Source organism: Orbicella faveolata, unplaced genomic scaffold, assembly GCF_042242905.1.
Source record: "Orbicella faveolata isolate gen_17 unplaced genomic scaffold, um_ofav_v1 contig_2, whole genome shotgun sequence".
Taxonomy (NCBI): domain Eukaryota; kingdom Metazoa; phylum Cnidaria; class Anthozoa; order Scleractinia; family Merulinidae; genus Orbicella; species Orbicella faveolata.
The window spans coordinates 10,804,755-10,830,856 of record NW_028301547.1 but is presented as its reverse complement, the minus strand read 5'-3'; the positions used below and the strand labels follow the sequence as shown (position 1 = coordinate 10,830,856).

At 38.5% G+C, this 26,102-nt stretch overlaps 1 protein-coding gene across 2 annotated transcripts; it reads left to right on the top strand.

The window, feature by feature from the left end:
• The first annotated feature begins 3,450 nt into the window (after positions 1–3,450).
• LOC110043896 (gelsolin-like protein 1) lies at positions 3,451–24,676 on the top strand. 2 transcript variants are annotated; one of them, XM_089289551.1, is made up of 15 exons: positions 3,451–3,590; positions 7,123–7,212; positions 8,565–8,657; positions 10,254–10,349; positions 11,479–11,573; positions 17,804–17,876; positions 18,041–18,133; positions 18,974–19,039; positions 19,195–19,231; positions 20,383–20,471; positions 21,776–21,813; positions 22,595–22,680; positions 23,117–23,208; positions 23,874–23,967; positions 24,294–24,676. In XM_089289551.1, the coding sequence occupies exons 1-14, from the start codon at positions 3,510–3,512 to the stop codon at positions 23,964–23,966; spliced, it is 1,122 nt and encodes a 373-aa protein (XP_089145677.1). In that variant the 5' UTR covers positions 3,451–3,509; the 3' UTR covers position 23,967; positions 24,294–24,676. The 2 variants fall into 2 exon arrangements, with proteins under 2 accessions (XP_089145677.1, XP_089145676.1); XM_089289550.1 differs by lacking the exon at positions 3,451–3,590 and adding an exon at positions 6,477–6,685.
• Positions 24,677–26,102: the final 1,426 nt, after the last annotated feature.

The following is a 26,102-nucleotide window of genomic DNA, read 5'->3' as shown; positions in this document are numbered from 1 at the left end:
GCCAATTTTCTTGGAATCGTGAGAAATTTGAGGAAAGAAGAATATATCAAAAAGCTTAACAGCCCGAGTTGCTACTTTATCCACTGCGATCTCATCGACTCGACAAAGAACTTTTTGAATGGAAAGAGGTCAGACCTTCTTGCCAAGGTTGACGTCATAGGAAAGCCTTATGAAAAAGTCAGCTATAACATGGACTCGTCGCAAAATGCTTTCCGTGGCGCTTCTACAGACAAGTTCATAAATAGCATCACCTTCAGCGTTAAAGATGAAAACGGTGAACTCTTTGATTTCAAGGGCCTGCCGCTTCTTTTTGAATTAGAGTTAAATTAAATTTCAATATATACACAATGTCTTCGGCAAATCTGTTGCCACCAAGTGCACCGCCTGACATCTATCCAAGCCTTCCCGAAACGACAAATGCCGAGAATTTCCGGCTAACCGAGATCAGCAGAATTGAAAAAGAAATTTCTGCTGAGGTCGAGCACTACAGGCCTGTGTTGAAAAAATACAAAAAAAGCCCGGAAAGCGCTTCATTATTCCCTGGTTGGTATTGGCGCCTTCACAGCAGTTCTATCTTCTGGGGCTGTCGCAACATCACTCACTGGTGTTCGAATTGTTGTCGGCGCGCCTGTTGCCGGGATAGCCGCTTTATCTGGCGCAGTTTCCACTGGCCTGTCCGTTGTCAACAAGAAGCTTGAACGCAGAGTCAATAAGCACTCGAGAATACATTCTCTGGCTATCGGGAAACATGACTCGATTAACCTCGCCGTCTCTCAGGCTCTTAATGATAATCGGGTTTCTGACACGGAGTTTCAACTGATCACACGTGAAATGCAGAAATATCGCCAGCTTAAAGAGACTTTACACTCGAACTTCTCGCGAATACAGACAAGTCCAATCCAGCCAGATATCGAAAAAATACGAAACCAGGTTCGGGACCAGGTTCGGGAAGAATATAGAAAAAAACTTGCAGATTAAACAGCAGATTTGAACTAAATTTTGAGCGAAAAAACACAAAACTCTCTCTTAGTCTTATCAAAAACAGGTGATTGTGGTATTTGTCATGTCACAAAAATAGCCTTGAACTTTCGAGAATGTTACTTACTTTACGCAGTCAAGTGCGAAATTGGGAAAACCCCCCGATCAGCTGTTTCTTTTTATCGCTCTAGTGAAATCTCTTTGTTCTACCACGTTTCGTGCTCAATTTTTCCTCGAAAAAAGGCGAAAAGTGCTATTTTTTGACCAGGCCGAGAAGAAATGCCGTATTCTAACAAACTATGGACAAAAAATAGGAACCTGCCTGTAAAATTCCTCTTGGCTTCAGCATTCCTGATGGCTTTGAAAATTCCTGATGGCTTTGAAAATTCCTGATGGCTTCAACTGAAGCCAAGAGGAATGCAACCAGCTTTAACTGAAGCCATCAGGAATTCGCAACGGGAAGCTGTTGTCTGAAAGCCTCAAACAACCGGAAGCGCTTCATGAAAGCAATCAACAACTTCGCGTGTAATATCACGCACTTGTCTCTGCCACTCAGGCGTGAAATATTCATTCACAAGAAACGCAATCAAGTGAACACTGACAAGCATGTTTTTATCATATGCAAATGAAACCGTGGATTTTTAAATGTAATTCGACCGGTGGTTATAACGTCTCCGCCCTTTTCGCTAACGCTCCCTGCCAAAAAGGAACCACTCGTGCCAATCGTAACCATCCCCGGAGCATACTTTTAAAAAATTCTTGTACTCAGGGGTGGCTTCTACGAGAGGTATTATCGGCGGGCTTAGCGTTGCTTTATGAACAGTTCCCTCCTTTTCGAAACAGGGCAAACAACACTCCTCGAAATAACAGTCCAGATATTCGAAACAAATAACCATCGGCACAATCTGCTGCTTGAATTCGCAGAATGGCAGTTTAAAAATATTCTCGTGTACCTTGTCCCACCCCATTTCCTTTTTTTCCTTGATTTTTATCGCGATGTACTCCTTTAGAATCATCTCACGAAGCTCTGGAGGGAGGCTTTGAATGGCCTCGGTAAGCCCGCAAGCAGCTATTTGAACCGTTTCGTTCCTTTGGCCGCCGCCATCTCGCTTGGCGGGGCGCTGCGCGGCCCTTTCCTCCTCTTCCAACAAATGTGGGGTCTCTCCTCTCTCTTGCATCCTATTCTTTTCTTGATATTTTTCGCCATATATTCAATGGTCTTTCCGGCCGTCGATGGCAATGTCGTTCAAAGTTTTCGCTGAGATGATTCAAAAATTTTCGCGGCTCTCCTTCGAATTTCGCTCTTGCCGCGTCGAATCGCCTCCAGTTTTCGCTCTTCAGCTTTTCCAAATATTCTCGGTTCTCGCCCGACGTCACCCCCATCTCGAGCCAGTCTTTTTCGACGAGGCTTTCTTCGAAAATCTCCAAGACGTTTTCGATCGAATCGTTCACCCTCCAGTCCTGTGAAAGATTGATGTTCGCAACGCTCACCGCGGCAGCCATGTCGGCGCAGTATACACTGAGCATGCACTCCTCCAATAGGAAAATTTTTCTGGCGCACTTTTGTAAATACTAGTGAAGGGCACATCCGCGCATATTTATTACAAACGTTGCAGCTTCGCTGGACCCGCTTTTTCGCCTAATTTACTAATACGCACTCACGGCTCTGACGCATCTCTCACGGCTCTGGCGCAGCACTCCCGGCTCTTGCGCAGCGCACATGGCTCTGGCGCAGCGCTCGCGGCTCTGGCGCTGCGCACTCAACACTTTTTCCTGACATGCTCACACACATATAAAGTAGCCGTTCTGGCGCAGTGATAAGCAAGAGGGCAACATCCGTCTGAAAAAAGCCCACCAGTTCATTCTCCGAAGCTTTAGTCTGAAGAGAATGAACTGGTGGGCTTTTTTCGGACGGATGTTGCCCTCTTGCTTATCACTGCGCCAGAACCGCTACTTTATATGTGTGTCTCATTGATATTGACAGCTCACCAGCAGTCCTATGCTCCATCTTTTTGTGCTGTTACGTTAAGCGCATCTGACGTAATCTTCTACAAAATCACGAAAATAACCAACACAGTTAGCTGGCAATCCATAGCTCCTGAGCGTTGCTAAGAAATGGCTCTTCCGGGCCAAAAACTACGCGCCGATTGGACCAGACCTGACAAGGGAAAAGTGGAAATCGAAGTATTCAGCAAATTCGTTTTCCAGTTCAAATTGAAATATTAGTTGAATACCAAACAGAAGTCTGGACTAAAACTCATGAGCAAGTATTATATAGGCCAGGTTTAGAGACATTCTACCCTCCCCTCCCAGGACCTTCTAGACAGCAGCTCTGGAGTCAAGAATAGGCATCTCCAGATGAATGTTTTATTTATTAACTGTAATGAACCAATCCGATCGAGGATATCGGCTATATTTGGATCGTTTTCTCACCGCTGGAATTACTCGTGCGAATTACTGTTTATATAAACAGATAAAGAACACAATCATCGAGAGACAATATCTAACAGCAAGGATAAACCTTTGTGGTGATGGCAGGCCTTGTAAAAGCAAAGAAGTTTCTTTGGAAAGACACAAACTTGGAATTTTTCGGAAGTGACACTGAAAAACGAGTGAGTACTGAGAGTAGGATAGTTTTGAAACTATACCGACGAGATGGTTTTGAATTCACCTCTGAATTTAGATTCATGCTAGTTGCAAAGCTACCGAACCCATTCGAACCATCCTCACGGACGCAGATATCCTAATTTCTGGGATTAATTAGAACGTTTTGGTACAGGGCGCCTGTACCGATTTATTTCTGCCGTTCACAGACTCAACCTGAGAAAGACGCTAGCAAGATATTTCAAACCACCTGCATGTTTTAATAACACACATGTTAATCACCAACTGATCTGTGTTTGTTCTTTGCGGGATAGAAGTTATAATTAACGGTTAGTGCTTCCCGTTGTAAATTTTTTATATGTGCCAAAAGTTGTCCGATATCTTTCGGTTTGTCAAAAAAACCATTAGTGATCGCGTGTACGGTTTTAACAACAATTAAAAATTGAAAACTGAATTAAAAGTTATCAAGACGAATTGAGAATTATTTTTGCTCTGCGTGAATATGACACAACACCTTTTTAGCTGCTTTACTTACAATTAAATTCAGAACACACGACATGTGGAAATTATACCGAAAGAACGACAGCGAAATTTGCGGACTAAAGGCGTCTAACTGTGAAGCTTCTTTGCAACAGTTTTAAACCCTCCATCGATAGGAACAGACAAATGCTGCATGATGGTACGGTTAGCAATGGTTAAAAGGATATGTTACTGATAACCTTTAGTTGATAACGAAGTGGAAGACCTAAGCGCTCCTTGATGAAGTCAATTTGCGTTGTTTATATTGATAACTATCCGGAGAACACCTTTACAGATGAACAAATAAAGTCGGTCAACTTACACGTCGGTAAAAGCGTTCTGCAGTGTTAGTACTGTAGCACAAGAATACGAAGTTATAAAAGCAAAAAACTATCATTACTAGTAACTAAGTAAACAACACAATGAAGCTACTTAAATACCCGTTTCGTTATCTAAAAAAGATATCACAAGGGTCAACACTGAACACAAAGAAACGTTTCTCCGTAAAATTTGGACTCCCAGTTTGACAAGCTTCGTACGGCCATGATACCCAGATGATCCACAATCCTTTAGTGCAAACTCGGTATATAGCTTTAACGACGACTTCATCGTTTAGTAGTAAGATAGAAAACTTCGAACTTTGCGAAAAAATAAATAGATAAATAAATAAGTAAGTAAAAAAAAGTCAAACAAAGACGGCATAACATGACCATGGAAGGTTAGCCTTCTGAATAAACTTTAAAATATTTTGAATTTACTTTGTGTCAAATGTTCGACTGTCTTGCTTCAAGCATTTTATCAGTGACCCACTCACTTTTTAAACTTTATGCATATACAATTAAGAATTTCTCTGAGGTTATAAGAGTTAAGTGGTCTTTAAACACAGATTAAAGCAGTGTGCCGGCTCGTAATCACGATTTTGAAAGGGAGAGGGAGTGCGACAGATGCCAAACTGCCAAAGTGGACTTAACTAACGAAATGTATGTATTGATTGTCTGATCGTCAGACAGAATGACAGTTTGTATCCTTATCAGTTAGGCAAAGCACTTTGAATAAATTCAGTTAACATCAACTTCCCCCAATAGATCACGTTAGCGTTTTCAAGCTTTATGAGATAGATCAATCTAACCTTTACTCATTCTAGTTAAGGAGTTGAGGAAGAACCGTAATAAAACACTTTTCTAAAATAATTGAGCTGCTTTGACTAATAAGCCCCAAGCTAAAGCAAAAGAACGCGAAATCAGTCTAGTACAATTCAGCCTGTAAAGTCTATGTTACGCTATGTGGACGGCAAGATGTGGTCTTCTTGTAAAGCTGAAAAAGTCCTAAGGACTACGAAAAAAGCGTCTAGAATTGTTCTCTTGATTTTAACTTTATATTATTTTTTATTATATATTTGTGGTATATTTTCCTAAGCCTTTAAGAGGCACAAAATCCATCATTTTCATTCTTCTGTCCATTCATTTTTTCTATAAATCTATACACGTTCGACCAACCGACTGATTGACTGACTTACCGCGGACCGACTGTACGACTGACCGACTGGCTGAGTAACTAACAGACCAACCAACCGATTGACTGACTAACGTAGTAACGATAAAGGCAAGTACGTGGACGTGTCATCCTTATCCTTGCCTCTTCCAGGCGTTCAGTTAGTTGGGACGCAGCACGAAAAACGGCGAGAGAATAAAATGGAGAGAAGGGCTTGGTGCGCCTTACCGCGCAGCGCTTCTCTCTTATTTTATTTTTTTGCTCTCCGTTTTTTCCCTTGCACTCCAACTAACTGAGCGCCTGGAAGAAGCTATCATGATCCATATTGCCAGAAAATCACACTGACTTACTAAATTAATTTTAAAAGTACAATACATTAAAATACCATGTACCACTGAAATCCGACGGTGTTCTATTTTATATGCGCTCTCTTCGCACTTGCACTTTTCATGCCTTTTCTCTTGTTTTCTAAATTCGTGCATCTGAAAAGTAAAGAAAAAGCTCAACTGTCGGTCTCGTTTCTCTTTGTTATCAAAAAGTGTGATATAGCCTACTGAAGTCTCTGGGATCATGTTTTTGTCTTAATTGTCGCCAGAAAGACCAAGAACGAGGAGAAATGGCGCTTGTATTGGCTATAGTGAGCGACCGCTACAAGCTCTGAAAGTTAGAAGCTGCCACCAGTACCGTAGGCCACTAGGCTATATGTGTGCTTTCTGCCCTGTTTCAAATTAAACATGGAAATAAAAGTTGTATTTCTTTTGCTTCGAACACAGTTTTTAAATAGCGTTCATTAGCTGTCACAGTACCGGGGATACCTTATGTGACGTGCATGGTATGTTAATGATTAACAGTAGATAGAATTACAATATTTATGTAACATCAACAAGAGCGTGCTGTCGACCAATAACTATACTTCACAAACAGCACTGGTCGCTTGGCATTTTGCTACAGTGGGAACACCTTTACTTGTGATAGTACAGTTTTCTTGGAAGTACGGGTCTGAAGTGGAGAAATGGCAGGACTTAGGAAGGCTAAAAAGTTTGACTGGAAGGACTCAAATTTGGCGCTGTTCGGTTCTGACACGGAGAAAAATGTAAGCTTTAGTTCCAAAATGGCTGCTGTTCTCCGGTGGTACGTGTATTGAGTGGTGAATTTCAGGGATAGCAGCATATAATGAACTAAAGCAGTTTGTTTAAAATAGTGCAATTAGCTGTCTCTTTCGTAAAACGTTACGGTTGGAACCTGTCGCCCGGCTAATCTAAACTGCTGTAGTTAACGCTTACAGATGCATGTATCGATATAATTTTAAACTTGACTGCTGTATCAAGCCAAAAGCCATTCGTGAATCGAAGCTGTTAAAAACATTTGATAATAAATAACGAAATATCTCGTCGCCTGAAAAGTGCTTCCTTCCATACTCCTTGATTATGTCAAGCTTACACAATTTATAACTATAGCTAGAGGCAGACGAATGAGGTGTGTTATGCATTTTACTAGTTTGATGTAATTTTGATTCCCATCGTTCGTCAGGTTAAGAAAAGTTCTGCAATGACAGAGAAAGCCTGGAAAGGGTGTGGACAGAAAGTCGGCATAAAGATCTGGAGAATTGTCAACTTTAAGGTGAGTATACATTTTATGTTAATATTCGGAATGTTTAATGATAGTACAGTTAATTTGGTAATACGGTAGTCATAAACGTACTCGTCCGTAAATTATCATAATCACAAATACAACAGCAGGACAATGCAGTAGTCATTGTAAATATTATTTGTATCTTTAAGCGGTTTCAGATAGTTTCAGTTGCCGTCCTCTACCCTGTTCTCATACCATTGTGCAATGATTATGTTAATTCTTATTATTCACTGGCGATTTTGACCTTCCGTCATGTGCAGGTTAATGAAGATTTCATTATTGGAAATGCTGAGTTTTTACCTTATATGGTGTCATATTATAAACATTCCAAATGAGCTAAATTTAGCGTAACATTTAGAAACTATGTTATGCTTGTTTTCACAGACAAAATCAAAAGCAGGCAACCAAGGAAATATATTTTGGAATAACTTTCTGCTATTGCTTGCGAAACCTGTTTTGGTGAAAGTTTTCCATATTTACTAGGTGTTCATAACGGGTCGTGTAGGGCATAATTTTCCAGTTGAGTGTCATTAAGCCATGACCAAGTAATGAGGACTCACTACTTTTTACCGATACTGACGTTGGGTGAAATGCACTGATGACCAGTCTGCCCAAGCCACTATTTAGTGGTTCTAGAAAATATCCATACCTATACCACGGGCAGCATCTCCAAAGTCTGAAGGGGGAGGGGGAGGGGTGTCCACAGACTGGAATTCAGAGGGCATGGGGAACACATTGGACTGGAATTCCAGGCGTGGGTGATTTTTCAGGTCTGGACTTCCAGAGGGGGAATACAGGTTCTCAAATCGAGCCCTTTGCTTAATTACGCAGAAGAAAGGTAAGCAAAGCACCAAAGGGCTTTATATTAATTGACTGGACGTTAGATTCCTACAAAAGCCATATTTCCCACTTGGATTCTCATCAGACTCGAAAATGGTTTTAAGTATAGAGAGACACCTACTAAAATGATTTCGTGAACAAGTTCAAACTGGATTGATATTTTTTTTTGGTGTTTTTATGAATTGTTAAATTTGGCTACTTCTTTCATGTGACACTTAAATGCCCTAGCCTCAGAGTACATTTAACGTAACAGTTTGTTGTCAGGGCCATAGACAGTATGAGGCAAACCGAGGCACTTAATTGCCTCAGTCATTTGTGTTCTTTTGTTTGTTTTGTTTCTCTTTTTTCTTGAAGAGAGAAAGTAAAATACTGCCAAATACCTAGGAAGAGAATTTCACTGTGGACATTGCCTCAGACGTAACTCTTTTCTGGCTACGGCCCTGTTTGTGATTCCTTTGCTACCTGTGTATAATATAGAATGTTGTTGCTTGTCCACATAGGTAGTAGACTGGCCTGTGGAAGATTATGGGAAATTTTTTGAAGGAGACTCGTACGTCATTCTTCACACTTACAAAAAGGATCCAAGTAGTGAGGTAAAAAAGTATTGAAAAATAAAATGTGGCATTTACATGTGTGCAACAGATCCATGAGAGTTCTGTGACTAAATTCTGTTCTTAACTGATGATCGTAACATTTTGAATTTAGTTGTGAAAGTTCATTTTCAAGTTGCTGTAAATGATTATGGATAAGCCATACTTCAGGATGGCTCCTTATGGTAATCATTTATTGTGTTGAGCACGCTATTGTTGTGTTTTGAATGCTGTGTTTGCATTCATTTTTACACCCTGTCCTCTCAAACTTATTAAATGTAATAAGCAGTGTTGAAAGTTATCGTGTTATACAATCATCTCTGTTAAAATGCATTTTTAACCATTCATATGGCTCAATTTGAGATTTTCTTGAATTTCCTGTGGTGAAGTCTTCCAAAATTTTGAATTCTCTGTACATTGAACCTGGTGGGATACGAATTTTAAACATGAAAAAAGTAGGGTTTGTGCAGGCAGGTTTTTTTATTGTTGGAAATTTGTCTTTCACCACTACAGAAAAACTGGTCTGTTAGATTTCCCTGAAAAAAGAGCTCCAACCAAAGTAAAATATTAATTACCAGTCTGCCAAATTTGACAGAATTTTACCAAAGGAAATGTAAGAAAATTCACTGTCAGTTTTGCTCTTTGTGTTCATTTTGACGTCATAGCATGTCAAAAAATAGTGATGTGTTCCTTTGAGTGCACCCAGATTACTCAAGCTCTCGTCCTTAATTCTTGATCAATTATAAAACTATAGGTTGGGAGCCATCTCTTAAGCGTAAATTAAGGGTCACTCACACCTTAATCAATATTACCTCACATGATCAGCTGTGTCAAGTCCCTCAGATTTTCCAGGAGCATACTGAATACAGACTGAATCTTGTAGCCATTCTCCTGTAAGGGTTAGTTAATCTTTCAGACAATACAAAGGAAACACTTAAAATATACATTTTCCATACATATTTTGGTGGATTTTTGGCTTTTTTAGGGGTGAGGTTTTGATATTTGATATATTTTTGTGGTTGAATTGGTGGAGCTCTACTTAGAACAACTTTTTGTAAGATCAAGATGGTAAATTGGCAATCTCCCATATTTTGAATTTTTAAGGTTGGCATCGCTGCATCATTGTTACACAAGTATGTGCAGTTCATGCAGACTTGTCTTGGAACTTCTCAAGTTCAGTTTTGGACATTACATTGATTTCAGAGGATGTTCTGTTTCTGTCAGTAGCACATCACTGTTTAATGGCATTAATCATCGTACACTGTGCATGGCATTTCTGTCTTTCAATATTCTCACAGACAGTGTAGACTCAGCCCTTAGTCGTCCAGGTTTGGGTAATCTCAGCTTATGCCATTGCCATAACTACAACCTAGACATACAAATTGGGTGAAGAAAATGCAAATTCATTGTAAGTTGTAAATTAAGCTCTTTAAGCTTGAAAGACAAGCTTGGTGTGGCAACATTTGCATCAATTCAATGTCTATACATATGCTAAACTAAATTAATTGTTCAGTTGATAAATTCATGCTAATGAGATCAGAGAATGCTGGCAGAAAGAAACAATTTCGTATGTTAACTAACCAATGCTTGATTTGTTAGGAGCTTGACTATGATGTCCACTTTTGGATCGGCAAGTATTCAACTCAGGATGAGTATGGCACAGCTGCATACAAGACAGTTGAACTTGATACCTTTGTGAGTATTATAAGTGAGTGTGGCAAAGATACTTTACGGACATTCGCACTAATATTATTGTTTCTGCGAATCCTTACTGCACACACAAATTCACATGCCACGTCATGCATGAGAACGCTCTACATAATAAAATGAACCATGATAGGGCAGATGGCCATTGCTATAGCTTTTCCTGGATTTAACGATCTTGGACATTTGGTGACCCCTATTTTTCTTTTGATGGGTCATTTTCTCTACTGATATTCTATGTTTAGTGAAAAAGAAGAAAATCTATCAACTAGAAGTTTGAACTTTTTGCAAAATGCACCACCGAAATCCGTTCCTTTTAGCTCTTTGTTTATCTGTGCAACAGTTTCAAATGCCTCTTGAAGGGTTAAGTTTTGTGAAAATGTTGGTAACATTTAGAATTATTTTGGCAACAGACCCACTTCTACAAAATACAACTAAGGTCGTATGCCTCCGTTGACTTACCTTAGATATTTTAAACTATAAACCCCTGTAGACCATGCTGAATTACGTGCGCCATTTTTTCAAAATAGTTTTCCACATGCTTTATCTCTGAAATGAAGTCAGTGACCCCCAATTTTTTTTTGCATTTCTGACACAAGTAACTCATTATCTGACTGCAGTAAAAATTTTAAAAAAATCTGTTGACTGAAAAATGAGGTGGTGTCCCTCAACAATGACCCTTAGTTTCTGCTTTTATAGTATTAGTAAACAGTCAAATAAAATGTTGCTGTTTCTCCAGAAAGATGGCTCAGTCAACACTTCATGTTGCTTTAGCTGTAGGGATGCTCACAACAGGACATCATGTTGGGTTGTGTGCAGATCTTGAGTCTGTGTTAAGTCTACATCTGAGTCAGCAGAAATTATATACAGTTATCACACTAACTTTAACATAAGAATTAGTTATAGTCATAACAAACATTCAATCCCAGTAAAACAGTCAGTTGTCTGTTGTTTTCTCTAATTGTAATGTGTTATCATTGGCACAACTTATAACACAACATAGTAGCAAGGGTGAAAAATATGCACATGTTAAATGTAGCAAAATGCACCTTCCATGCTCTGAAGGATCGTGGGAAATACATACTTTTGATTAAAGTGTGTTATTTTTTTGCTTATATAGTTGGATGATAAACCTGTCCAGCATCGTGAGGTAATGGATTACGAGTCTGAACGATTTAGGTCTTACTTCAAGGCTATTTCCAAGATGAAGGGAGGGTAAGTGAAATGCAGTTAGGATGATAGACCTTTTCAAAGTCCTTCGAGGTTGTAGGTAATCCTGTCACAAAGGACTTTTAGCACCTGTCAATTTTCCTCTGTGCCATTTGTCCAATAACTAGCATGAATTTTAAGTGAATCAAACCAGACACACAAACATTTAATATTTTGCCACGGTCAATCGTTTTGGGTTACCGGGGCGAAAAGTGTGGCCTAGATAAAAACTCAAGAATTGAGACAATATTTGTCTCAATTTTTGACTGAGCCTATTGTGTGTCACAGAAGGGAATTCTCTGGGCATTTCTGGGACGGTGACTGCTAGAGAAAAGCAATATAAACTCTTTGCTTTTGTTTTAATGTTAACTGTTCAAGTTAAGGTTACAGTATACCTTCAGATTGCCAATTTTCTTCAAATTTGGATTTTTGGTTCAAAGTAATGGTCGAAGAGTAATCTCTAATTTCTGAAAACAAAATTGAAAAAAACTTAATATTGGCAGAGAAATGGAGGTTTTACATTATGGCTAGAAGTAAAAGTTCCCTCTTGATTGACAGCCCTATAACGTGTACGCAATCAACCGAGACTACTTTCGCGGGAATATTACCTCTATGGATACCACGAATTGGCTGGCTACTTAGTTAATCAGCATTGTTAAACCAAGCATTTTTCGTATTAGGTGTAATTCTATTAAGTTATAAGTAAACATGGACCATGGAAAACTCTGTTTACCAGTTCAAAAAAGCGAAGAACAAATGAAAACACATCAGTGAGTTAAGCGAAAGTTGGCCTCGCAGATGAAGCTATAGCTATTGTATCAAGCGGGCAAAAAGATCAAGTCAAGAGAGGAGAAGGGTTCTGTAAAAATTTGGGAACTTGACAGCGATAACAGCGACGTTTACAGGGACTCTTCTGTTGAGTCCAATACCGATGAATCGTCCAACTCATTGAGATCAATTGGAATATTATCCATGCACATTTGCTCTGCCGCGCTTTCTTTTGTTCAGTTTGTTCTCATCATCCAGCCACTCTAGCGTTCATATCCCTTTTCGTCTTCTCCATTTTGCCAGACCAGCTTCAAGAAAAACCGAGCTACAGAAAAATTCTCTCTCTGCCTTGAGCGCATTGCAAAACACAAGGGTTTTTTGGAGATTCATGCGTAAATTTCACCACAAGTTAATGGTAGTAAATTTTCCAAATGCTGATTGGCTCAGTGATCTGAGAACCCAGTTGAAGGCGTTTGTGGGCGGAGTTTATTTGCGAAGCAAGAGATTTTTCTTAGCGCTTTTTTCTCAAATAAATTTTTTCACTTGAAGCAGACACTTTAAAGAGTTACAACTCAAAGGGGATTTGTTTGATTGCCCTCAAATTTAGACAGTAGCTAGATTAACATATACAAAAACAAAAAGGTATCTGCAAATTATGTATTTCGAAATATTTTTTCTCTGAGAGCAATTTTTGTACGATCACTTCACATTTTTTAGATCCTATTTTGAAAATGTTCTAACTTTTTACTGCAATTGAATATGGCAAAACGCAGACACGCTTTTCTATCGCTTTTTGTCCTGAAACCGAGGGAAAAAATACATTGGCGAAAAACAAAATTCGCTTTGACTTGTAGCTTCCAAAAGGTGATTAGGATGCTCGCATTTAGTGACCATGAAAAAATCGGAAGTTCGTTTTATTTCAAAATTTTTGGTATGGTTTGATAGCCAGCTCTTTAAGCTTTAATTTGATATAGGGGTTTAGGTATCTACAGCTTAAACCAGTCGTGCTACATCGCTTGGATGTTAGACACCCCTGAAGGTAGACGGTAACCTTAAACGGCTCATTTGGATCCAAATGGTCATCATCAAGTCAGAAGCATTGCCACTTTCAAACTGCAGGCAAATACTGATTACTCAAAATAGTTGAGCCCTTGAAAGTTTCTGTTACATTTAACCATAGCACTTGATCAAAGAAAACAAAAATATACCAAAATTTCTTAAATTTCAGGTTCAAGAGTAGCTTTCTAAGTTACCGATAATTCTTTAACTATAGTTTGACCACTATGCAATAAACAAGAATTCGCTAGAAGCGCAGTCTTGTAACCAGCAAGTTTAATGGCAGGTAATTACCTTGCGAAATTAAATTTAACCTTGCATGTAATTTCTATGCGTACATTTCTGTACAAACCACTTAACCACAGGCTTGTTTATGAAACAACTTCTACAGCAACCTTTGCTAGAATTCTTTTTAATATAAAGAGATTAATAAAAACCAACAACTAGTCAAATCATCCAGCCTTAGACTTTGTACTCAGATCACAAAGCAGCAACACAATTTTTATTTCATTAGGACAAGCGCTATTAGAACTGAACTCTGTGAAACACATGGATTCAACAGACTTCTAATGTCAAATTTGTACAAGAGCGAAATATTCGAAAGAGTTGGAACTATTAAAACATTCCGTAGTTGAACAGGATTTATAGGTCACGACCTGTTAGCATTCAAAACTTGATACAATTGGTCACTTAGGCTTCCAGTTGAGGTGCATGGCAAATAAAAAAGACATAAAAAGTTTGTTAGAGAAGTATAATAACACAGTCAAACCTACAGTTGCGACCACCCTCTTCCCAGCAACCAGTTTTGCAAAATACCAATAGATTCTGAGTCATATTATCATCATAAGCTTTATTTATACATGGTATCAAATTCATACAAAATATGCTCTTCCATCGAGCCATGTCTAACCTAGATATAAAAGTTACAATTTATAAGCAATCTACCACGAGCACTATTTCTACTAATACAACTTATGCAGCTTATATTAACACTAAAACTAGTACTACGACTTATCATATAATAAAAGCTATTACAGTACTGAAACTGGGGCCACCCAGTCAATGAAAACCAGTCAGATGGCAGAACTGGAACAATATAGATTGTGACATTTTCAAACTCAGCCAATCAAATGTCCGGTACAAAACAATGGATCTCAACTTGTTCATTGTGATGCTTGCGCGACATGTTACTTTATGGCTTTAGATTTTACATCTTTTACAAGCATGATGAAATTAGATTTCCCACTGTGAACATACGGCCACACAAAATGCCGTTCTTGCAGTTTTTGTGTAAAATTGTTGAATATTAGATTTCGATACTTTTTTACAAAATGAATTCTGCTCCTGTTTCTATTTTTACACAGCTTTCAGTTGTCATTATAGTGCAGCCGATCGTGAAGTTCACTACTCGCAGAAAAACTAAAATATATGTGTTCACTGTCTCGGCAGCTAAACATTAATTTTAGGAGTTTGAACTCCCTTTCTGTAATAACATCGAAAATTCAAACAAATTTTTTTCCAAGTTGTAGTATCAAAGCCTCAGTGTGTAAAATCACTCAGGCAAAACCAAAAGACGATGGCGTCACAAGAAAATTTGAATATATTTCCAGCAAATTATTCAAGTTTCAAGTCCTCTTTTGTTTCACATTAACTTTTCAATTCTCCTGTGATGCTTGAAGTTTGCTTTCAGCTCCTTTCAGTTACATTGAAAATAATCCCTTTCCAATTCATACATTTCGAACTTGCACACATGAGAAACTACTCAGAGACCCTTTGAAGGGTTTCTTTTGAAAAGCCATGCCAATATTCAGACCTTACACCACATGCTCTGCTGGCCATATATAAAGCTGACATATATTTACAAGTGACACTCTTATGCAGCTGTTCTTTTCATGTATTTTCTAAACCAACCAATGACCCCATAGAGAGTACAGCATATAGTTCAATTCTTCTTAAACACGCAATCAGGTGAAAGCACTAATGGTTTGAGCTTGACAAATATTTTATTAAGCAACACCGTAGTCACGTATGCATCACAACAAACAAGTTGAGATTTCATTGTGTTGTTCCAGACATTTGATTGGCTGGATTTGAAAATAGGACATTTGATTGACTGGATTTGAAAATGTTGGAAAATATTGTTTCAGTTCTGTCATGTGATTGGTTTTCATCGTCTGAGTGGCCACAGTTTCAGTAAACACACTGTAAGAGCGTGTCTGTGTAAGAACCAACCACGCAAATTTTCGTGGAAAATGGATTGCCTTCATTTTTTCTACACAAGTCAAGCAACATATGCAATGAACAAAAATTGCCTTCATTTTGACAAATTCACTTTCTCTATTTTTGATGAATTTTTTTGTAGGTACCTTGAAAACCACATAAAACCGAAAATTGAAACTCGGAAAGTTAGGGGTTACGTTATGCTTGCTCAAAAATTCGCACATTAAATGAAACAATGTAATTCTTTCAGAATTACTGAATAATTCTTTCCTCTTTCCACAAAACTAAAACCTATTTGCTTGTCTTAAACACAAGCAAAGTTATGACATTTCATCCTGATGTTCTAAAAAATGTCTTTGCCATTTTTGCTGACATAGCCTCTAAACAAACAGATCTTTTTCAAAAGTGGGACCTCTACATGAATGATGACTCTTAGCGTAATGAACTAAGCCTAAGCTACAAATATCTGTATTAAAAGTTGTGGGCACTCATAATTTTGAAGAACAAAAAATGCGAGAAAATAGCTGAAAATTCAACATCTTGTCCATTAACTGAAATGCGGTTTTAATTTTCTCAGCGACCTTTTTGACATTACCTGATTAGATTTATTGAGTTTTAACATTTGGAGAATTTGATGAGACTTATTTTACACTAAAATATCAGAAAATCTTTCAAGCCTTGGTTTGCTTTTGACTTCTACTCTACTCCGGCACTGATCACTGATTGTCACCGGCCATTACGTCACGCATCACACATTCTTTCAAATTCTTGGTTGAAGCAGGTGTTGATTTAAAATCTCGTTTTCCCATAGAAATGAACAGCCTTATTAGATTATTTTGATACTTTTTCCACACCATATCTTTTCATTTTCTTGGTTTTTATAAGTTTGCTCTAATTTTAGTTGAGTTACCACCAAGGCCAGTAGTGTAAACAATTGGGGTCAATGTCAACACCATTTGTCCACTACTCACATTTGACCGTTCTTTCATGAGTTTCTTTTAATTTCACGAATTTCAGTTACTAATAAATTAGTAGAACTTATTGAAGTATTTTAGTGCAAGGTGATATTTTATATTTTAGTACAAGGACGGTTTTTAAACTGATCTAAAACCGTGTAAACAGTTGGGGTCAATGCCAACACCATTTGTTCGCTACTCACATTTGACCATTTGTGAGACTTTTTTTCGCAAATTACAATAATGATAATAAATCAGGAGAGCTTACAGAGAGATTTTTATCCAAACTGATATCCGAAATGGACCTTTTAACTGATGTCATGCTTTTCCAATTCTTTTATTCAAACAAAAAATTCAAACAAAAAATAACAGAACTGGAAGTGGAAATATTCTACTGCTGCAATCTTAATCTTGACACTTGTCTCAATGTGAATGCCTGGAACAGGCTTCAAGTTCAAACAAACATTTTTGAACTTTCACACAGTCGTTTTGCTTTTCTGTCAAAATTATACTCGGGGAAACAACCAAGTATCAGACACGTCCAAGTGTTATTGCCTAAAATGGAGCTGCATTGCTTTTTTGGTTTTATGTTTAGGGAGATATCAATTTTCTTGATTCATTACCCTGGTAATAAAATTCATTCTTGGCATGCAGTGAATCAAGGTTTAAGTTAGGGTTCAGTGAGTGACCGGCCAGTCGCAAATTGGGGTCCAAGGGCCTATTCAGCTAGGAGTTTTAACTTGATGAATTATTAGTGAGTTTTAGAAGACCATGGAATGCTCACAAGTTGCCAAAATTATTTGGTCAATGCATAAAACAAGTCACCTGGGATTGATAAAATCTCTACTCACATGATTAAATATAGCCATTACGCTACCCTGCCGGTCTTCATCCATTTTGTCATATGCAGCAACTACATATCTACTACAGCTTTATAAAACTTTGCCACCCAGATCATCAGCAATACCAGGAAGTTTGATCATGTGACCCCAATCTTATAAGATTTATGCTGGCTTCCACTCACATCTCCTGGGTTGTACCACTAAACTGCATAATAACATAATGCTGCATATCATATATCAGTGTGCTGTATCGTGCACTTTTTCAGGTCTGTTGAAGTTATTTTCTTTTGATGGTAAATCTTCTGTTGATGACTATGCAAATCTAAATGAATACTCCAAAATCATTCGAATCTCATAGGCATTTTTACCAATATGTAGATAATTTGTCTTGCAGGGCTGAATCAGGTTTCCGTCATGTAGAAGCTAAGAAGTATACTCCCCGCCTTCTCCATGTGTTTGGGGAAAAGGTGAAATGCTTCAGTATTATGAATGTTAGTTTTGCAGGTGTTAAGCCAGCTGTCAACTGTTGTATTGTAAAGTATGTAGAGTTCCTGTGGCCTTCCTTGGGTTGCATTGGTTATGGATATCTTATGGAACTAAACAATTAACCATAACTTATCACTTTCTGCAGAACAAGGTGCAGATCAAGGAAGTGAAGTTGAAGAAAGATTACTTGAATAATGATGACGTTTTCCTGATTGACTTGGGACTGAAGATTTATCAGGTATAGTGAAAACGCATAGTGCACATATTCATCTGATTTTGTAGCCATACAGAAACTCTCATGTCATAAACATAGGATGCTTTCCGTTTAACCAAAAATTCCTAAATGTTTGAAATGGGGACGATTTTTTGCGACATTTTCGCTGCTGTAGTGGTTTGTATAAGTCGCGTTGTCAGCATACCAGTGGTCTGTTTGCTTCTATTTTTGAGATTTTAACATCAAAGTCATTGAAAACTTCCAAGCAGACGAAAGTGCAGCTTAACATTTTCCACTCAGGTGCAGTCAACCAGAAAATTATGTTCCATTTGCCCCAGGAAATTTCTGGAAATTCACACTGGAAGTTTTGGTTGAAGGGAGAGTGCCCATAGTCATGATGGATATAACAAAGTGGGACTGCAATGGTGAAGATTGCCACTTAAAATGGAGTAGGCTTGCTTAGCAGCTGCTGTTCAGGAAAGGAGTCCACTCTAGTAGACTGGAATTTGAGCCTGAAAACGGAATTAAAAGCTTTTTGATTATTATTTCTTTGAGTGCTTTGACAGAAAGAAATAGTGGTGTTTCATCATGAACACCACAAATGAGACCAGAATCCTTGATTTATGAAGGGATGAAGAGCATTCCCAACCTTTTCATTTTGGAGGCCCCCCAGGCTTCAATGACTAAATTCTTCCCCTGGAAATTACAGTAATTCACCAAACCTTTTGATATTATAATTATTTAGATGGTGAGAACACTTTACAAGCTAATTAAACTCCTGTTGACTCTTGCAGCTTTTGCTAATTTTTCTTGATTAAGAATGCCCCTTGATATATCCACTTAGCATATCAATTTTTTCTGTAGTGGAATGGTGACGACAGTAACAAAAACGAGAGGTTTGAAGCAGGGAAACATGCCAACCAATTGAGAGTAAGTATCCTCAGGGTCATCCTGAAATAATAATATTGTCATGTTTCAATTATGCCCAATTTGTGGATTATCAAAGGAGAGTGTATTGTATCATGCCAAACTGGGTTCTTTTTTATCAAACCTGGTTTATGACGCTTTGTGTTGTTGTCTTTTAGTCTGATCGAGGTGGCAAACCAAGCATAGAGGTTTTGGGTAAATTTCAGATTTTTCCTAAATTTCAGTAATTTATAAGAGACCGGAAGTTTTATCAAGTTTCATAATGTCTAATTTAAATACCCTTGGAAATTAATGTATTAAATATCTTTGTGGGTGAAAGACACCTTTAGATAAGATAAACTTTGAATAACAAAAAAACAAAATTTAATATTTTGTGGAGGGTAGGTAAACTATGGACATTATTTTCTTCAATTTTATTTCATCATTGTTTTCTTTTCTTTTCTTTTTTCCAGTATTTTCTTATTGAAAAATAGTATTCCAATTTTCATTGTTTAAGAATTAAAATGTATGGAAAAGTTTGGTTACTATTTTCTTAAACTGCCAACTTCTTGTTAAATGATCCAACTACAAAATCAAACATTCTTTGGCACACAAAATAATGTAAGATGAAAATCCTTGACAGAGAGGAGGCATGACGTGAGATGAAGTTGCATGTTTTTTTACCAGTAGTGCTTGACAAGAGAAAAATCCATTGGCAACTTCACCTGTTTGCATTTGATTGTAATTTTTCCCCAGATCAATTGTGGGTCGTTTCTGTCAGAACTAGGTACTTCAAAGTGTCTTATCCGGCTGGTAGAGCTGACATTTTTTCGGTTCACAGACATTATTTCATCATAACAGATCAGCTTCAGTGCAAAAATATGCTCAATGATATTTCGCTTGGTTTTGCACATTTGCTTCAGGGTAACAATGTAGCTGATGTCCATTTCATTGCCACCAAACTGATCGCTCTTTCTTTTTATAGGTGTAAACAAAATTAATTCAGTGTTCCAAAAGGGAACAAATTGTCATGTACTATGATAGTTTTGTGGGTTTTTAATTTTAATTTTTTCTTTTAATTTTTTTGTATTTAATTAATTAAGTAATTTTTTTGTAGTATAAATGTCCGGAAGAAACTGAATGTACAGTTAGTTGTTCATTAAATTTAAGCTTACATATATACCTGTTAATCCTCAAGTTAAACAACTGAGACCAAATCAAACGAAATTTGTTATTTAGTGTTATGTATTCTTCATGAATATAATATAATTGGCTGCTAATTTGATTGGTTACATGGTTGCATTGTTAACTTTTATCTTGTATTAAATGGTGTTTTATCGATCAAGTGTTTAACTCCCACCCAACAGATAACTGCGTGGTTAGTGACGTACCGGAAGAGCTGTTGGAGATTTTCCCTGATGATGGAAAACCTGGATCCAAAAAACCTAAAGATAAGGTTTGTATCAGCTTGCTTTTTCCATTTTCGAGATGGTTATAAATTGTGTCTGAAGGTCTTTATGGAAGTGCTGTAATGTCAGTTATCAGTTAAGCTTAAGACTTCTTAAGCAATCATTAAAATTTCTCGTTTCCTTATGGTTCGAAAAACGGGCATTTACGATAGTATGATGTGAGGTATTTTTCCATAAAATCTAATTTCAGCAAAAGGTCGGACATAGAAGTCCGCGGCAAACATTTACAGACACGACAAATGATGCATAAAGAGGAAATTTGGAGCTCAGAAGTTCTTTAAAATGCGGTCAAATGTTTGACCAATTTCTTTTCTAAACTTTATATTCTCTATTTTCCAATTGCCCATAATTCACTCTGTTTGCGCCCCAAATTTTGTATAAACTATTGTTGTGAAATGCTCTTGGGAATATGCAGACCTCCCAAGAGTATTTCACAACAATAGTTTATGCAAAATTTGGGGGGCAAACAGAGTAAATTATGGGCAATTGGAAAATAGAGAATAGGGTATTTGATAATCAAAGCCTAAGGTATTTTTAGTTACACTAATTTATAATAGTCTTCAAGAACTGAAAAACTCGCGAGAAGGAAATGCTAGCCGAAAAAACTTTCTGTTTGAGAAAAGTCTAACTCTTCTATTATTTCTCGTCATAAAAACCATTTTAAAAGCGAAGTGACGTTTCTTACCTTCTCCTTTGACCTTATTTCATTCCCGAGGCTTTAAATTTCATTCAGTTTCCTCGCCAGCCCTCACATTTTATAGAAGGGTTTCTTTCACTGTTCTTTCAACTTCTTGGTTGGAACAACTGAATGAAGAAGCTGTGAAGGTCTGTGAACGGGATTTTCTTCACATGAGCTTTTCACGTTGTTCACACGTGGAAGCCACATTCTGATTGGTGTGCTGATTTCTCCCACGTGATGCGTGAAGCGCATAGCGGTTTTTTCCCGCCGAATGAGATGCAAACATGGCACGAAATAAAACTTTCAAACCTGCTTTTATTTTATACCGTGTAGTTGGTGTACATGTGTTTCTTCAAAATGTCTTTTAAACCACTTGTATTCCGGTTGTCGGCCCATGTATGTTTTACAGGAGCCGCACCTCAACATTGGTCTCGTAACCAGGCGTTACATTATTGGTGGTCAATTCCATTCGGGCTTGTAAGTGGTTTCAACATCGTCTTTATCCCGCCGCCGCCCTTGTATTTTCTGTGAACATTGAATATATACCTTGTCTATACTTAGTCCATCAATCGTTTTATAAACGTTTCTGAATAGACTTTTCCTTCCTTACAGACTGATGCTGGTGGTCAGTTTGAAAAAGTATTGTTCAGGTTAGTTTATAAAATCTTCAGGATGAAGGAGCTATTTTATAAAGCCGGGGCCCTTCGGCGTTCCTCGGCAACCACTGAGCCGCTCATCAGCTCACCGTATTTCTCTGTGCTGGTGACATAACATGCGTGTGAAGTAATAGTAATTGGAACGAGGAAAGTGGAATACAATTCAGGGAGTAATAGGGGGAGTTATTTCAAAATCTGAGGAGCGCACAGCGAGAGGCCGATCTGAAATTATGAGCGCGATTACTCCCTGAATTGTACGATTCGAGGTTCAATTACTAATAATCGCATCAATAACAAATTTCGAGATTAAAAAAGTCTTTTAAGAACTTCTTTTGAGCGAAGAACTCATAGTTTTTAGTATAAGTTGTAAAACTGTAGGGAACATTAAAAAGGAAGCCATTTAAGCTCATGTAATTGACGTGCGAGTGCTGAAGGTATCCAATTACATGCAGTTATCTAATTACAAAAAGTCTAAATTGGATACATGTGATTGTACCTCCACGTGATCGCGCACCAATTACGTGACAAGTAGGCGTGCGGAGAACTAATCTCGATCGAGAATTTTTTTATTGACTAATGAAATAGGTGTGTCTGGACGCAGGTTACTGGTGAATGACTGCTCGTGGAAAATTATCTCCGTGTAAGCTCTGGAGTTTCGCGATAGTTTTCTTAGAAATGTTCCCCAGACAAAACTAGTGCATTTAAGACGGTCTTGAATTTGAATTTATTTTGAATAAACAAGTTGTTTACCTCGCTTGACTCGTTTGATTGACAGGCTGTCAGATGAATCCGCCCAGATGACATTTACTGAAGTTGCTCGCGGGAAGGCGGTAACAAAGAGTGAACTGAAGAGTGAGGACGGTGTGTTTCCACCCCACCCCTCTTCGTTTTACAAGTTTTAGCAAATTCGAAAATTTCTACCTTATAGGAAGACTGAAATGACAGAAAATGAGAAAATCCCCCACAACCACAACAGAGAACAGCTGTGAAGAGGAAGGAGTAGAGTTTTGCTACATTAATTAAGCGTTTAAATTCATCGTCATTCTGAACTTCATACAACTTTTGTTGAGCACTCAAACTTGCCACCTGTAACACAACACTGCTTCCTTCAGCAAGTCATGAACGACTCGTACACAAATCGTTAACTCTTCGATTTCTCGAGTATTCTCATTGTTAGCATAGCTGTTGTTGGGTCGTAAGCGTTGCGCGAGGACCTAAAGAATCTAGAACGTGGACTGCCTGTGCTGTATACCTTTAAGTCTGCAAGTTTCTAACACGTAGAATATTTTTTTTTTAGTTTTCATCTTGGATTCTGGAAAACATTGCTTTGTGTGGATTGGTAGAGGTGCCAGTCATGACGAGAAAAAGAATGGCTTGAGCCGTGCCCATGTAAGTGGGTTTGTTCGCATACTCTCAATTTTAAGATGATTTCCAGTCCTTACTGCGCAGTTTCGGCACCCTAATGTTTATAAACATAAGCTCTCACTCGGTGGAATGCGAATCGTTGTTATTCGTTATGAACCACATCCCTTATCTTTGAGGCCTTTCAAATTCTTTTTCCAACAGCTTCATTGATTTTTATAGCTGCGAAGTTGTTTCATCAAGTGATATGAGAAAGAACGAAGCATAAAAGCTTCGCATCGATAATGGCGGTTGACATGAAACTTGGAATTTACCGCATGTAAGTTGTTGCGAAATGTTCATAAACAAAAAAACGGAAACAAATTCTCAAGAATGCGCAGTACGGACTGAAAATCATCCTTAAACAGCAAGCAAGCAAGCAGCGTTGGCTTTTATTTGAAATTCGACTTCGTAGTCCCGCCATTTATTCTCTACACCTATAACAGTGTTGTTGGGAAAATTTCCAAACAAACGTCGTTACTGACTCAACAGCAGTAATTACGTCAGTGTATGTTGCTTAGACAACACTGAAAACCAGCCTTAAACGTTCGTAGGTTTTTTTTTGCTCTGTTTCTATTACAGCTACGTTTTCAAAAGTTGTTTCTGCGCTCATCTTTTTATCGTGTGTGCTTGTTTTGTTTTTCTTCCAACAGAACTACCTAAAAGGCAGTGCTAACCCTTGTCAACCCGTCACCGTTGTCGAAGAAGGAAAGGAAGTCAGTGAATTCCACAAAGCCTTCAACTGAGGTACTGCTCTTTGTTGACTACAAGACTGTTAATCCAGTCACGTGCGATTCCTGAGCTAACTATTTTGATTTATTTTTTCTCAGAATCATTTCTTACGTAACAAATCTTTTCCCGTTTGGTCAACGGGAAAACAGGGTTGCGCATGCTCAGTCCACGTCGTTGCCTCGTTTTGAAGTGGCATATTCCTTTGCAGCAGAATTTTCTCGTATAAAAGCATTTCTTTGCCCGTTTTCCCACTCAAGAAAGAATATCCTTGTTTGTCCACATGTCAGTAACTGTGCGACTCTGCGGATGGAATTTCTGATTTTCAGTTTCGCTGTTTTCAGAGTGGCGCCATGTTTCCAGTGATGCTGTGTAAAAGGAAAGACGAAATGCTTTGGATTCCACGGATATGATTAAATGATATTTTAGTGTGTTTTTTGACATTAGATTCAATCTTCAATCCACTATATTGGAACTGCTTAGTGTCATGCCTAATCGCAGATGAATTTTTGTGCGCTGTTTTGTCACAACACGGGCAAATCCTTCTGCATTTGCAGGATACCTAAACGGGAAAGAAAGTAGATTTAAAAACTTTAGGTTTCTAGGTAATTTTGTTTTTAATCAAGAAATGAAACGGTCAAGGCGAAGTAATGGGTAACACAACCTTCAATGCTGGAAAGTACCGAGCATAATGAAATAAAAATATAAATCAGAAGATTTACTATAATTGGAGTCTCTGTTGTTGTGTGGTGCCGTTTTTAAAAGCATTCATAAGCACTGTCTCCCCGAGAGTAGACATACATACATACGTACGTACGTACGTACATATTTGATGAAGCAGGTAGAGGAATTGGCAATACGTTAAGTCCTGATGTGGACCTGCGCTATCGAAAATGATTAATTAGGTCATGCAGCTTGGATCACAGAAAACAGCATCGAAAAGGCTGGTGTGAAGTTGTGTTGCAATTGCTACATTGCAATGGCGATCCCGATGACTACCGGTTTCCTAGACCGTTCACAGCCCTCTATTTTCTCGTAGTTTCATTCGATCATTGAACGCGAGGGTAGAATCGCGAGAGGACTGGACGCCAGCGCAAAAGTGAGACTTGACAGGGTAGGGGGTGAGTTCGCGTCGCTTGCTCGCCTCTCCCATCATCCTCTTGTCGTTCGCGCTTGCGCTTTATTCGCTCACTTTAGCTTTCACGTGCGTTTCCGTATGCACGCTACGATCATTGAGATAAAACTGAAGAGTCTGTCGCTGCGATCGCTGAACGTTTTTTGGCTGCCATCTTAGCGATCATATGGAAGCCAGCCTTAACAGAAAGGAAACATGATATTAGGTTGCGGTCATGCCCTCCCGCCCTCGTGGATCATGACAGTAAGAGTAGTCGGTTTTTGTTCCTGGAAGACTCAGTAAAGATTATGCAAATGAGGGAAAGAAACGAGGAGGCAATGCTCCTTTTCCTCCGCGGCCGCGCTTCTCGTGACTCGCTTGCGGCTCGGCCGCTTGATCGCTCATCGCACGCGAGTCACACACTAGGACACGAAACTCATAGCACGCTAGGAAAAGACAGAGACTGCTCGCAGCGTAGGATCATTAGTAGTCGCTGCTCTGCCCTCATTGTGTAGAGCGTTTTCACTCACGCGGCGCCGCGGCCAGCAGCCATACGAATTTATCATTTATTGTTAACACAAGAAAAGAGTTTAACCTCCACAGGATTGGTTTGGGTTTAGTTGATAGAGGGGAACCCTCTACCAACTATTCTTTAGTTTGGCTTGCTGTAACAGTGAAGCAGTAGTCCCCAGAGCTGCTTGTCCTTGTTAAACGGCGGGGTCTTGGTACGAGGTAAAAAGGCAGTGGAGACACATGACTTTGATTGACTAGATTCTTTGACCAGGAATTTCTCAACGTTAGCTGGTCCTTCCCGAAAATATCCGTAGTTTTACGTTATATTCTCTCGGTCATTTAACACCGGGAACGAGCGTAATGGATCATCTAAGCGGCCATGATATCGAGTTCGACTTTGCGCCTCACTCACCTCGCACAGCGGCTTTCCATAATAATCTTTTCGAACCTCTGCGTAAGAGTGAGGGTTCAGTCGAGTAAGTCTCGGCGATGTTATTCGCGGAAGACAAAACTGAAGTTAAAATTA